We start from the raw sequence: 15,000 nt of genomic DNA, 5'->3' as shown, positions 1-15,000 counted from the left end.
TTTGCAGAGTGTAGAAAATAAACAAAAACTCTTCGTACTGTTTAGTGTTGTGAAGCAAAAACTATATTGGTTTGAAGTTGAAAGAAGAAGAGTGAAGTTTTCTTTTTTTTTTTTTTTACGAAATGTTTAGCGAAGTAGAGATGGTTTTTGCGAAGTGTAGAAAATAAACAAAAACTCTTCGTACTGTTTAGTGTTGTGAGGCAAAAAAAGTATATTGGTTTGAAGTTCAAAGAAGAAGTTTTCTTTTTTTTTTACGAAATGTTTAGCGAAGTAGAGATGGTTTTTTGCGAAGTGTAGAAAACGAAGAAACAAAATCTCTTCGTAATGTTTAGTGTTGTGAGGCAAAAAAGAAAGAAATATATATATATGTATATTGTAATTGCCAAGTGAATGTAAATAGTGTGTATTGAAAGATAAAAGAGAGAGAATAAATAACCATAGTGAAATTCAGAAAAAAAATTATTGAGTGATTTTAATTATTTCAATTATTTTGTGGGAAAGATAAAAAATAGATAAGTATATAAATAAGTAAAAATAAGTCCACTGTTCGAAAAGTTAGGAAAGACTTGGAAAGTTGGGAAAAAGACAGGAAATGATTCAGAAAATAGTTAAAGGTTTTAAATTTTTAAATGTCGGTGACTTTTTTTTTTTTTTTTTTTTTTGACTAGGAATGTATAAGGAATGTAAACTAAGAGGAAAGAATAATCGAGTGAAACGAATAAACGGAGAGAGCAAGTGTATAAATACGTAAAGTGACGATAAGAATAGGCGGGTGCGGTGGACAGGAAATTAAAGAAAATAAAAAAATATAAATACAATTTACTCAAAGAACAAGCTTATGAAGTTTGAGGTTTTCGGGAAAGTGAAATACGAGTGAAAGTGAGTTTTTATATGCAGTGAGATTTCAGCGAATGAAGAAAGGAAGAAAGAAAAAGGTGATAATCTACTAAAAGGACCGCGGTGATTGCATCCAAACAGTGACAAAATAAAAGAAAAAAAGAACAAGATTTATTTGTGCTTACGAAACAAACGTGTCAGTGACGTTTGGATGCATACAAAAGGGTACGAAAGAAGGCAAAAAGAAGTTAGATACAAGTTATTTAGATCCATTTTAGACCCTGTGCTGGAATAAAGCCGCGAAAAGGGAACCATATCTGACCTTGTATCTGTGGATTTCGTCAACTTTGCTGTTTTTCTTGATTGAGTAATTAGGAATAGAAGAGACCATTGATAAAGAGGAGGAGGAAGAAGAGAGAGAAAGAGGACACGTCCCTGAGGAGCTCCTCTAGAAATGGGGGGGGGGGGGGAGCTACTGCTGGCAAGCGATGCAATATTTTTTTTTTTTTTTTTTTTTTTGAAAGAGGAATTGAAGTAAGACGAAGAAAAGGAAAGGAATTTTACACGAGGCCCCTTATCCCAGGAACTAAAAGGCAGAAAGATGATAATAAAGATAAAGAGAAACTAAATTATTAGCTAAAGGACCAATGAGATCAGGACAGTAAATATCTCGGATTTACAAACCATGAATTTGAAAGCGATTCTAGGAGAGTCGTTAAATCACGTGACCCAAAAGTGAAAGGAAAAAATTACAAAAAAAAAAAAAAAAAAAAAAAAAAAAATAGAAAGCTTTTTTGTGTGCTCGCAAATACATCCTATATTTGGCAGAAGTAAATAGAGTTAAAAAGGTGAAGCTATCGTGTAGTTTTAAATAAGGGAGGTACAAGCATTGAAATATTTTAGAACGTGCGTGAGCAACCATATGGTGCATTATGGATCGTGACTGGTTGCATAAAATTGTATTTAACTTGGGATGTTTCTTCGCCACTTTCTCTCTACTTGTTTGTTTCTCTGTCTCTCTTTCTCTTTCCGTCTCTGTCTCCCTTTCTTTATCTCTCTCATCTGTCTATCTCTGTCTTTCTGTGTCTCTCTCATCATCTGTCTTTCTCTGTCTGTTTCTGTCTTTGCCTGTCTGTCTACTTTTGTCTTTTATGTCTTTTTGCCTGTTTATCTCTGTCCTGCCATGTTCTTCGTGCCCCCCCCCCCTTCTCTCTCTCTCTCTCTCTCTCTCTCTCTCTCTCTCTCTCTCTCTCTCTCTCTCTCTCTCTCTCTCTCTCTCTCTCTCTCTCTCTCTCTCTCTCTCTCTTTCTCTCTTTCTCTCTTTCTCTCTATCTCTCTTTCTCTCTATCTCTCTCCGTCGTTCTGTCTTTCTGTTTCTCTCTCTCTCTCTCTCTCTCTCTCTCTCTCTCTCTCTCTCTCTCTCTCTCTCTCTCTCTCTCTCTCTCTCTCTCTCTCTCCCTCCCTCCCTCCCTCCCTCCCTCCTCTCTCTCCCTCCCTTTCCCTCTCTCCCTCCCTCCCTCCCTCCCTCCCTCCCTCACTCCCTCCCTCTCTCCCTCCCTCACTCCCTCCCTCCCTCCCTCCCTCCCTCCCTCCCTCCTCTCCCTCCCTCCCTCCCTCACTCCCTCCCTCCCTCCTCTCTCTTTCTCTCCCTCCCTCTCTCCATCATTCTCTCCCTCCCTCTCTCCCTCTCTCCATCATTCTCTCTCTCTTTCCCTCCCTCCATCATTTTCTCTCTCTCTCCCTCCCTCTCTCCATCATTTTCTCTCTCTCTCCCTCCCTCTCTCCATCATTCTCTCCCTCCCTCCATCCATCCTTCACTCCCTCCCTCCATCCATCCTTCTTCCCCTCCCTCCCTTCATCCATCCTTCTCCCTCCCTCCCTTCACCATGCTCTCTCCCTCCCTCTCCTTCTCAGTTCCCATCTCTCTCTCTCTCCTTCTCAGTTCCCATATCTCTCTCTCTCTCTCTCTCTCTCTCTCTCTCTCTCTCTCTCTCTCTCTCTCTCTCCCTCCCTCTCTCTCCCTCTCCCTCCCTCTCCCTCCCTCCTTCCCTCCCTCCCTCCTTCCTTCTCTCCTTCTCTCTCTCTCTCCTTCTCTCCTTCTCTCTCCCCTTCTCTCCTTCCTTTTTCCCTCTCTCCCTCTTCTCTTCTCTCCTCTTCTCTTCTTCCCTTTTTCCCTCCCTCCCTCCCTCCTCCTCTACCTCCCTCCCTCCCTCCCTCCCTCCCTCCCTCTCTCCCTCTCTCCCTCTCTCCCTCTCTCCCTCTCTCCCTCTCTCCCTCTCTCCCTCTCTCCCTCTTCCTCTCTCTCTCTCTCTCTCTCTCTCTCTCTCTCTCTCTCTCTCTCTCTCTCTCTCTCTCTCTCTCTCTCTCTCTCTCTCTCTCTCTCTCTGTCCTCCCCTTGCTCTGTCCCTCTCACTCTCCCTCTCTCTCTTTCCCACCCTCCCACTCCCTCCCTCTCCTCCTATCTATCCTTTTGTCCCTCTACCTCCCTCTTTCTGTCCTCCCTTCCTTCCCTCTGTTCCTTCCCTCTCTTCCTTCCTTCCTTCCTCCCTTCCTCCCCTCTTCCCCTGCTCCTCCTCTCTTCCCCTGCTCCTCCTCTTCTCTCCTCCTGTACTTTCTTACCAATCCTCTATCTGTTACTTACCTCCACCTGCTTATTTAATGCCCACCTTTTTGGCAAGTCTCTGTACACCCCCTTTCTCTCCTTTTCTCTTTTTCTCTCCCTTCTCCCTTCATCTTTCTCCTCTCTTTTCCTTTCCCTCCTTCCTTTATCTCCAATATTAATCCCCTTTCTCTCCCTTTCTCTCTTTCCTCTCTGGACAGGATTTCGAAGACCTTGACATGGCCAACGAGACGGACACACTGGGCGAGTTCCTCAAACTCACAGACGAAGAGAAGAAGAGCATCAAGATCGGGATCACGAGTCTCTTACCCGAAGAGAGAGCCAAACAACAACAACAGGAGGGGGAGAAGATGACCAATGGCGTGTCAGCCAGTCGAGAGGTAGGGGTGCACTAAGGGATGAAAGGGAAAGACAATGAGAGAGAGAGAGAGAGGTCGTGACCCAACTAACAGGAAATGTATACTGTTTTTTCTGGTATGCGTTTTTAGTTTTGTAATATTTTGTACCCCACAGAAAATGAAGCTCAGACCTTACTAACACCTGTTCTTTTACCATCTTGTGTATTTTTTTTTGTGATATTTGTATTAGAAAAAAAATTGAGCTCAGGCAGTACTAACAGCAGATGTATATATACTGTTCTTGTTTTGTCTATTTTATTCATATATTTATTTTTTGGGGTGATGCAGAGAAAACTTATACCAGTGCATGTTTTTTTATACTAATTAGTGGTCATTTGACACTGCTGCTCCTGGACATATTTGAAACTCGTTTTCCGTGGAGGATACACTGTAGGGAAGGACACCAGGGACGATTTGTAAAGGATTCCTGTTTTAGTGGAATCCTCTGTGTCTGTACATAATGGTGAAGTTGATGAGATATAGCAGGTCGGAAGGAGTGTGGAAGATTTTTTTCTTTTTTTTTTCTTTTTTTTTCCTTATTGATGTTTTGGATCGGTTTAGATTTTTCTCCAGTTGGGTCATGGATTTACACCTCTTTGTATTTATGTAATGAATTATTTGTTTGTATTATTGTTATCATTATTGTATGCTTTAGCAGAATTTTTATTTATCTTATGGGATATGTACATTTTTTTTCTTCTTTTTTTTGGAAAGCAAGGATGTGTTGCTCAATCAATCAGTATATAGATAGTCTCATTAAGTCATTTTTTATTGTCAAAAAAAATATTACTTTATATTCCTCTTTTGCTCAGAAGAGTAATTTATTGCTTCACCTCTCCATTGTTTAAATGGTCATCAGGAAGAGAAAGATTTTCCTCATTTTATCAACTTATGTAATCACAAATAGGAAAGGTGTTAGGTTTATCAAAGTTATCCCAACCTGTAATTCATTCTTTCGCCTCTCCAAAATACTTTAAACCCACATTGTATTAATACTGTAGCTGTGAAGGTCACAAAATGAAGAACTATGTCAAATCATCAAATGGAACAGGCATGTTAGTCCATATGCATCCGAGAGATAGTAGTTGATAGTAGAACCTCGTTGTATGGGTTTGATGTGTTTGGTCGTTCTCCTTGACATTTTTCTCGTGTGTGAAGAGCCAAGTGCTTTAAAGTCTGTGGTCTATTAATGGATGTTAAGTGTATCACAGGTTTTTCAAAAAAATTCTGTTTCCAAAAACATAAAGAGATTGGTCTGTTTTGGATGTATTTTAGATAAAAAAAACAATCTATGTAATTTTAAGGCATTTTGAATAATTCAGACTTCATTCAAGCTGTAATGCATTAATTGGAAAACCAGTGTTAATGAAAAGAAGTATTCCTTTTATATAAGATACAGTATATGGAATATATAATAGAATCAAATTTTCAAATCAAGTTACCTCTAATTGAATTGGTGATGATCTGAAGGATTATTATGTTTTGTAAGGATATACGAAATGTATATATATGATATATATATATATATATATATATATATATATATATATATATATATATATATATATATATATATATATATATATATATATATAACCTATGTATGTATTATGTATATGATTGGTAAACTCTTGTTTTATGATTTATGGTAGAAATTACATGAATTCTACATTTTAGACACAGCATTGGTCCACCATGTTTTCCTTTAAGCAAATCTGATTTTTATTCTCAACATTTTGCTTCACAGTAAAATTTAAGAAAATTTTAGTGAATTTTTTTCAAGTCTAATGAATTTTTGGATAAGTTTGGTCACGCGGTGGAAATGATCATCAGAAATGGAAATGAATTTACAGTGAAGTTTGGATACAACAGCTCACCATTCAACATAGGTTTAAGTCCAGTTTCCAATTTATAAGACCTAAGTAAACTAGCTAGAACTAATCCCTGTGTAGCCTTCATACTACCAGTTTTTTCCCCTTATCTTTTTTTTAGGTATAGGCCTAATTAAAAGGTATAGAACCTCACTCTTGTTCATTATGATTGATGTATTATAGCTTGCTAACACGAATGAAAATCTGCTCCTTTGATAATTATATATTCCGATGGATATCCTGTTCTTATCTGTAAGTCCCTTGTCCTTGTAAAAATCATTATTGTATTTATTCATTTTCACCAGACAATTCAGTAATAAAAAAAGGCAACTTTATCATCTTGATTGACTTCATATCCATATCCATTGAAAACACACTAAGAGTTGATTAAAAGGCATAACAGGTGTATCTGCATTCATAGAGATACTTTGATAGTAATTAAGATTCAATGAAAATTGATCTAAGGAAATTACACAGCTACTTTATATCTAATTTGAAAAAAAAAAAAGTTGGAATAATTAAAAAACTAGAATAATGTATGGGTATGATAATCATGTCTGTTATCATATAATGCATGTCATCCCACTTTAGAAGAAGAAAAAAAAGTAGAAATATTTGTAAAGTGGGTTTGTAAAGTATTTTCAATCGCACTGTAAGACTCACTCGACCCCAGAGCATCTTCAGGCTATCACTGTTTGGATTCCCCAGTCCAGGAGGTCAAGGAAAGGCTCCGACATCATTGTATTTATTACCTGGGGATTCAGAGCTAGTCTTGGAGGTAACGCTTGGTGTAGGAAAGCTCGACATGAGAAGCTATGCAATGTTTCTCTTTAGCCTTTGCTTTCTGTGGAGGAGTGCATACCTCAGATAATAGTCATAATGTCTTGAATTGCTCTTTGAATAATTTTGATGTTTTTGTTTATGAATGGCATGTTATATTCATGCCATTATTTTGATTGGTTACTTTGCATACTATTCTATGATAAAGATGTGGAGAGTTGGATATGTGAGAACATATTATTACAGTCCAAAATATACAATTCATATAATAAGATTTATTTTTTCATGAAATGATTTATGCAGAATATATATTTCTTATATTAGGTAAGTAAAAGAGGTATGCAGATATCAAAGATGCTCTGTCCACATTTTTTTTTGCAAAATAGAAAGGAATGCAGAGAATATATTCACAAGCTTGCAGATGATGCCTTTAGTTTTTGTTTCTTTATTTATTTTATTTCTTTATTTTTTTATTTTTTTTTTTTTTTAGCAATTTTGCTATCATGACGTGAATGAACCCCAGAAAAGAATACCAGAAGAAATTCATGTGTATATACCTTTGTATATATATAGCCATAGTTACGGCAAAGAGAATGATAATATATTAGGAATATGTGAATGTGAAAGAATAATTTCACAATGTTGGAAGGGTTAACTATTTCCATGCCATGATATGTCAGTTACATATCTTGCTTTGTGAAATTAGTCATTCTCATTCACATCAGTTTTCTACATTTGTCAAAGGACAAAAATCAGTACCTGTGGTATTAGTGCTTTTGTATATTAACCAGCATTAACCTCACCCTGCTCCTCCCTCCCTCCCTAAAAGAGAGAGAGTGAGAGAGAGAGAAAGAATGAGAATGAGAGAAAATCAGAATCTGTAGTTCCTTTACCAACCTTGCAGTACAGCTGTATGAAACCAGCCTAACGCTTCTAACACTGCTGTTAAGGTAAGACATTTATGCTTTACTAATGCACATTGATATATGATGTATATAGAGCAGCATTTGTGGTAGATGCTTGTGAAGTAGAATACAGGTGGCGGTGAACTTGCTGTGATAGTTAAAACTGAGAGATGTAGTAGAACTGATAAACATCCTTTGTTTCTAAAAGAGACTATGAAAATTCTTGTTCATTGTGCTTTATAAATATTCTTTTTCCATTATTTCTATTGCAATCATTACTTATCTTTTGTGGCAGTTTTCTTCATAGATATGAACACTTTTGTTGCCTCACTCCTTTGCTATGAGATAGCTGGAAACATTGACTTTAGTATCTAAATATGGTCTCGTTTTTAATTAAATGTGTTAAATATGGTGGTGGTTGAATGGGAGAAATTTGTAATTTTAATCTTGAATGTGGATATACTTCTTGAATTTAATCTTGAATACTAATATGAATCTTGAATTTGATCTTGAGTGCTTGATATAAATCATGATTGTAATCTTTAGTATTGTTGAAAACCTTGAATTAACTATGTGATAAATTATAGATCATGAATTGAATTGTCAATCTTTATGAAAATGTCATATTGAATCATATTTTACTGGGAGCATGAAGTTATAGAAATGGTTTGAAAGTACTGTTGATTAATAAATATAATTTAGGATTTAGTTTTTTTCAGGTAAAGATGAATAAGTTGCTATTAGAATTTATTGAATAAAAACTATATGAAAAAAGGATTTTATAAAAACTGTAAATTAAGACAAAATGATGAACATTTATTTTGATTAAAAAAAAAAAGTCTTCATGAAAAAGATAATTTAAAGCTTATTTTTCTATTGCGAGATAAGAAGCCGAGGAATATTTTCTTGATGAATAGGAATGTCAGGCAACATCATCAGTATGAAAATTGTCCCTTAATATAAATAAGTGAAAAATAAAGTGATAGTTTTAAGAGTATATTTCTTTTTTATTTTAAGTGATAAAAAAAAAATCTTTCTGCTATATCTCTATTTATTGATTGTATTATTAATTTTTTCCCCTCTTACTAGGCTGAGGTGAACGAGGTACCTGCCGCCACGACTGAATCCACCACAGAAGGTAATTTTTTTCAGTTTTTTGCTAAAATTAAAGGAATAAAAAGTAAGAGAAAAAGAAAAAACTACAGAAAATGTTTAAAACTTCATTATGCACACAAATGTCCTTTTAATCTACCAGATGGGTAATTGGGGAGTTGTTTTTAATGAAAATGAAATTTCTTTTGCATAATAAAAATCTGAATGCAAAATATATGCAGGGTATGTTCTTTCAACAATAAGCGTGGTTCTGGAAATTTTTGGAAAACAGTGGTTATCGAATTTAAATTGACTTTTGTGTATGATCAGGGTTTATGTAATTACAGGAAAGTGATGAAATGGAGATATATATATATATTTTTTTATTAATGTTCTTGCTGCGTTTATTTCTAGGCATAGTGCAGTTCTGTCAAATGTATTTAAACAAATACAAAGCAACTAAAGTATAAATGTGTTTAAGTACAGTTGTCTTAGTTTTTGGTAGCTTAGAAATAAATCATGGTTTGATTTATATATAATTATAGTTATAATTTATTTGCTTCTTGCAGAAAATTTTTTTGTTAGAGATAAAATTAAAAGCTTTCTGAAATGGAAGTTTGGAAGGGAAAGCAACATATTCAAAATCTTTAATGGAAATTTGTATCTGAAATGTCTATGAATATCAGAGCAGTAAAGAGTGCTCTTTTTAAAACAATTATCGATAATAGCCCAAAAAAATGGTATATCATTTTCCCCAATTATGTGAGTTAAAGGATATCTGTGTGTAAAAAAGAAATCCGATGTCAAACATTGGATGTCCTCCATTTCTTTCTCCTTCAAACCATTGTTTAAGGTTTTCCAAGTCAGCCTTTATCTTCCATAAACTGAATTAGCATGCAGAGTTGACCCTACTTCCCCCTAAATAAGAAGGAAATAAGCATGTATGCAAAAAGAGTGTGGCTTCGTGCACCCACCATGTCATGCGTTTAAATCCCCCTGCACCCTTTTTGTTCAAACTCCTTTAATGTCCCTTGACCATCCGCACCCCCTACCCTAATCACAGACGAAGGGTTGAGAGAAACAGAAGACGTCAGTGGAAAGGTGAACGAGGAACCAGCGGCGGAGGGTGTTGATGCAGAAGTGATCTCTGAAGAGTTGAAGGAAGAGAAAGGTGAAGAATTGGAAGCTGCTGGTGCTGGTGAGGTTAAGGAAGAGAAAGAGAAAGAGGAGGAAGAAGGAGAAGAAGAGGAGGGAGAGGAAGAGGAAGAGGAAGAGGAAGAGGGAGAAGAGGAAGGTGAGGCAGGAGAAGCAGACACATCAACGAAAGTCAAAGAAGAGGAAGAGGAGGAAGCCGAAGGTAGCCCTCGGAAGTGTATTTTAACAGTAGACCACATTCTTCAGCCTCGATAGAAAGTACACGTATCTAGAACTAACCAGCCAGTTGTCACCACTAGCTACTAAGCGCAAGCAGGAGAAATGGTGCTCGGGTTCCTTGCAGTCATTGGCACTCTTTATTGGCCAATCTGTTGCTGCCCTCTTGTCTAATTCTCTTAACATTAGTGCACTGGGGTAGTTTAATTGCATGGCTCTTGAATAAAGGAATGATGGTGAAAGGTTATTCTCTAGATGTTAAGTTAAGGCTTTGCTAAATTACGAGAGCTGTTCTTTGTGTGCATTTATATGTAATATGGAATCAAAGCTGTTATATGATAATCATTTTATATGATTAATGCACTAACTAATCTAAATACCAGCCTGTAAATAGAATTTAGTAGTATTCTAAACTAAACTATAAGTTGTGTATTTAGCACTTAATTTTGTTCTTTCATTTTAAAAAGTGGAAAGATCTAATAGTCTTGTTATTAAACACTAAAACTAAATCACAGATGATAATCAGATACTTTTGTGCTGGATGTGAAGACTTTAAATTCAGCTGTTAAAACAACATCCACTGTTCAGGAATATAACCAACCTCAACACTGCAAAATCGTTATAACCTGAATCTAATACTGTTTTTATTTTTATTTCAGCATAGAGACGATCATAGACCTTAAGACAAAACCTACATTAAGCCTGCCAGTCACCAATCAGACATGATGAAAGGGAAAGTAGGAAAGTAGCGCTCCATCAACGCAGCGAAACGCAACAAGAGGAGAATCTCACCACCTGCTATGAGATTGAGCCCATACCGTTTTCAACATCTGGTTTCATCTCTTTTTTTTTGTGTGTGAGATGACTAGATGGCGAGCAACAGAGCATTTTGAATACCACTGCCAACAAGTTGCTCACAGCCAACTCCTTGAATGGTGAAGATAAAGAATGGAAAAAGAAAAAGAAAGAAAATTACTGCATTCTACAATAGGTTATATAAAACTACCAACCCTTTCTCTAATGACTTCATTCACAAGCCCATTTCAACCACGTTCCTATACTTTACATGACAACCATTTTGCCCGGGTGTGTCCTGGAGCCGAAAATTGCCAACTCAGATTAAGGAAAAAAAAAACAAGCCAAAAAGCGAAAGACAGACATAACGTCATCTCATCATCTTGATATTATGTACACATATGTACTGCATGGACTACACCTCTCTTACAATGCTCTCTCTCATTTTTCACTCCTTCCAGACTAATTATTTTGTAGATCTGTTGTGATCTAATGAAGATCCTAAACAAATGAACTATTTTAGCTCCTGGTATCATCATCTATATGAAAAGCATATACTCTATATACTCATATGAATCAGTATTACTAAATGATATGACTCATCCTTATAATTGATGTTATTATAAGTATGTAAGTATTTATGATTCATTCATAAATATTTAAAATCCAAAGGACGTTGGCAATGTTCAGCGATGCAATAAATTGATCATAAAATTTTGCTGGTTGTCTTTTCCAGCATCTTTGCGATGTTTTTTTTTTATTTTGAAAAGTATATATGGCCAGTGATTGCAAAAATGAAGAAAAGTTAAAAAAAAAAAAAAAAAGTTTATAGATGCAAGATCCTCAAGGGAAGCAGACAATAAATATATAAGAAAGTTAATATGTACGTATTTAAATTACCATCTCAGATGTGTGTAGGAGTTGCAGAAAAACAAAACTTGATAAGTGCAATATATATGACTAATGTTATAGAAAAGATAACACTGCCACTACCTGTGTGTTGTGACAGGTTGTGATGAAGTTGTACGTTTTTTCACATGCCAGGAACCTGCCACATTTATATGCAATTGAAGTGTATCATGAGCATACACACACACTCACAAACACTTGCAAACACATAAATAAAAATACTTGTAAACACAAACATACACACACACATGCTAAAACACATATGTATGTCATTGTTGTAAAAGGGAGAAATCATGAAATGATTCACACTTATTGAATGACATTTATATGTCTTGTTTTTGTATTTTTTCTCTTCTTTTTTTAAAACTGTCATCGAGCTGGAGAACACATCTCATTTTGTTGCATTTTTTTCTTTGTTTATTATGATTATATTTTTATTCATATTCTTTTCTTTCCACTTCCTCTCTCTCTCTCTTTCTTTCTCTTTTTCTTTTCCTCTTTTATTTTTATTATTATTTTTGCTTCATATCTTTCCTTCCTATTTTTATCAAGTGATAATCTTTTTATTTTTCCTTTTTTTCTTTTTTTTTTTTTATCAGTCTTTCCTCCCATGTAGAATATCATTAATTGCATCCATTGATATTCTCATTATTGATGTTGAAGAACATATCATTCAAATTTTTCACATGTAAATGATACATTGGGAGCAAAGATGCATTAAAAAAACATAAAAACAACAAATAATAGAAAAAAAAAAGTTTTTGTTATGCGAGTGGCTCCAAATGTTTGTTTTTGTTCAAATTTGTAATGTTTTGAGAGCTTCTGCTGAATTTTTAGTGAAGCAGGGAAGCACTTTCTCGGTTTGTATGTGAAATCTTTACAGAGAAGCTTTCCTGAGTTTCAGAAAAGCAGAGGAACATTTGGTTGTATGTGAACTAAGTGAATGTACCTGTTTTACTTTATAAATAAACATGAAAATCAAAGAATCCTTATTTAAAACAAAACAAAAAACAAACAAACATATAATAACAAACTTCTCACAAAAGGTCAATAAACTTCGTCAAGTAGGGGAAAATTCTATTCAAATAAAGGATATAAACTAGCTCAAATGTATAAACAAACTTTACTTGTACCTTAAATTACACAAAAATATTCTCTCATTTGAAAGCCTGTCAAATAACAGTTCCGTTTAAAAGGCCTAACATACTGATGTATTGATTTAAACAATCGGTCCTTTATATGTTAGAGATTTATTTTTGACGTTCCTGTGGCCACTTGTACACAGGTGCAGAGGTACTGGTTCCCTCGACAACTAGCTGTGGAAGTTTGCCTTCTTTTTCCTTATTTTTCTGTAATGAGAAAGTTAAATACAGTTACCAATTATGGGATCTGGTATGGAATGAGATAAAAAATCTCAAGGGTACATAAATGAAGTAAAAATGGTAAAAATTTCTTCTGCAATTATTTTTTTATTATTAATATAAATTTCTCATAACTACTTTCTCTAGAATCATCAATTTAATTTATTTTGCTACTTTGTTTTACTCAATGGTCAACAGATACAACTACTCATGCTCCAAGTAGGTATGGCTAGCAAAAGATATGGGATGCCAGATAGTGCTGCTGCACATACACACTTTCTAGCAAATTTTTTCACGTTGGACCACATGCTTGCAAAACAGCAAAATATATAATGACATTTCCCCAAACATAGTTTAAGTGTGTTACTGACAACTGACATTATAAACAAACATGTATTAACTCTTATTCTATGGCATTTTCTCCCTGCCTTTGGAATCTCGTCTATTTATCTCAGTCACACATATATCAGCATACCAGAACCTTTATTTCTATATATTTTTTTCTTTTTGAGATGAGAGTTGGAATATCTTCTCTCCCTTTCAATCCTACCTGATGGGCATCTTCAGACTCAATTTTCATTAATCAATACCCTACACATACATCCACAAAATTGATAAATAGCATCTCATTGGATGAAAAAACAAGGAAGCGAGCTAATACAATCATTATCAATAGGAAAACTCATTCTAATTATGTTATTTTAATGATGATAGCTGTTCACTCCTTAATCCTAAAAATAAAATGGCTTACACAAAAACAGAGCATCAGTCCTCAATGAAGTACACACAAATCAAAGTGAAAAAAAAAAAAAAAGAATATCTGGTGAAGGTGCAATCCCTGGAACTCCTAAGAGGGTTCCTTCACAATGATTTGTTATATCAGCTTTGATCATTACATAATTATCAAATGTAATATGAAGAGGCATTACCAGACGGAAACTAAAAAAAAACTAAAACTAAAAAAAAAAAGAATATCTGGTGAAGGTGCAATCCCTGGAACTCCTAAGAGGGTTCCTTCACAATGATTTGTTATATCAGCTTTGATCATTACATAATTATCAAATGTAATATGAAGAGGCATTACCAGACGGAAACTAAAAAAAACTAAAACTAAAAAAAAAAAGAATATCTGGTGAAGGTGCAATCCCTGGAACTCCTAAGAGGGTTCCTTCACAATGATTTGTTATATCAGCTTTGATCATTACATAATTATCAAATGTAATATGAAGAGGCATTACCAGATGGAAACTAAGTCGTCATTTGGAAAATGAGATGAGAAAAACAAATGAGACACATGAAGGTAATTAATATAGAGATAATGTCACATTCAAAAGGAGAAAGATATTTTACAATTAGTAAATGGAGACAAAGATGCAAATATCTGAAGAGGATGATTAATTAGTTAATAAAGATTATGTAATTAACAAGTGATATATAACAGATGATTTCCAAGTAACAAATAATTAGACAAATCAAAATCAAATGGATAATTGGTTCATGAGGTGACATATACCCAGCAAAAGAATGATGACAGAAAAAAAGAGAAAAAGACAGACAGACACAAAGTCACCAATTAAAACCAAAAACAAAATAATGCTAGAAAGAAGAAAATTAAAACAAAACAAAAAATATATAAGAAGCAGAAAGAAATCCCTTGGGGCCTATATTGAATAAACAAGACCCAATGCCAGAGAACTGTTGAGGCCAAACTTACCATTAGCTGCTGCCGCACCTCCAACTTCTCTTGCATGATGCGGAGTTTGTCCTCTCTCTCTATCCTCTTGGCCAGTTCTTTGTAGGCTTTGCCCTTCGAAATGGTTACTTTCTGTTATAAGAAAAGATGAATAATGATCAATACCAGCTGAATAAGATGTGAAATATCTACAACATGATACTACAGGGACGGGGACGGGGACGGGGACGGGGACGGGGAGGGGGAGAGGGAGAGGGAGAGGGACCAATATCAACAAAAGAAGAAAGTCAAACACAAACCTATAAAAAATTATAATTAATAATAGTAATAATAACAATAACAATACCAATAATAATAATAATAATAAT

General features: G+C 34.9%; 2 protein-coding genes across 4 annotated transcripts in view; one reads left to right on the top strand and one right to left on the bottom strand.

The window, feature by feature from the left end:
• LOC113821079 (SH3 domain-binding glutamic acid-rich protein homolog) overlaps positions 1 to 12,597 on the top strand; it is a 98,089-nt gene extending 85,492 nt beyond the window's left edge. The window contains exons 3-6 of one of the 2 annotated variants that reach the window (XM_070116241.1): positions 3,658 to 3,837; positions 8,501 to 8,549; positions 9,567 to 9,860; positions 10,534 to 12,597. In XM_070116241.1, the coding sequence (XP_069972342.1) occupies positions 3,658 to 3,837; positions 8,501 to 8,549; positions 9,567 to 9,860; positions 10,534 to 10,538 (528 nt within the window). In that variant the 3' untranslated portion in view covers positions 10,539 to 12,597. The remainder of the gene's footprint in view (positions 1 to 3,657; positions 3,838 to 8,500; positions 8,550 to 9,566; positions 9,861 to 10,533) is intronic. The other variant, XM_070116242.1, reaches the window with a different exon arrangement.
• An 88-nt stretch (positions 12,598 to 12,685) lies between these two features.
• LOC113821075 (probable U3 small nucleolar RNA-associated protein 11) overlaps positions 12,686 to 15,000 on the bottom strand; it is a 7,593-nt gene continuing 5,278 nt past the window's right edge. For both annotated transcript variants that reach the window (XM_027373510.2, XM_027373509.2), the window contains exons 6-7: positions 14,654 to 14,764; positions 12,686 to 12,927 (exon numbers count right to left, since the gene is read on the bottom strand). In XM_027373510.2, the coding sequence (XP_027229311.1) occupies positions 12,829 to 12,927; positions 14,654 to 14,764 (210 nt within the window). In that variant the 3' untranslated portion in view covers positions 12,686 to 12,828. The remainder of the gene's footprint in view (positions 12,928 to 14,653; positions 14,765 to 15,000) is intronic.

The sequence above is a fragment of the Penaeus vannamei genome, chromosome 38 (genome assembly GCF_042767895.1).
Source record: "Penaeus vannamei isolate JL-2024 chromosome 38, ASM4276789v1, whole genome shotgun sequence".
Lineage (NCBI taxonomy): Eukaryota > Metazoa > Arthropoda > Malacostraca > Decapoda > Penaeidae > Penaeus > Penaeus vannamei.
Note: the sequence above shows the minus strand (reverse complement) of the source record. Positions and strands in the feature narration are given on the sequence as shown.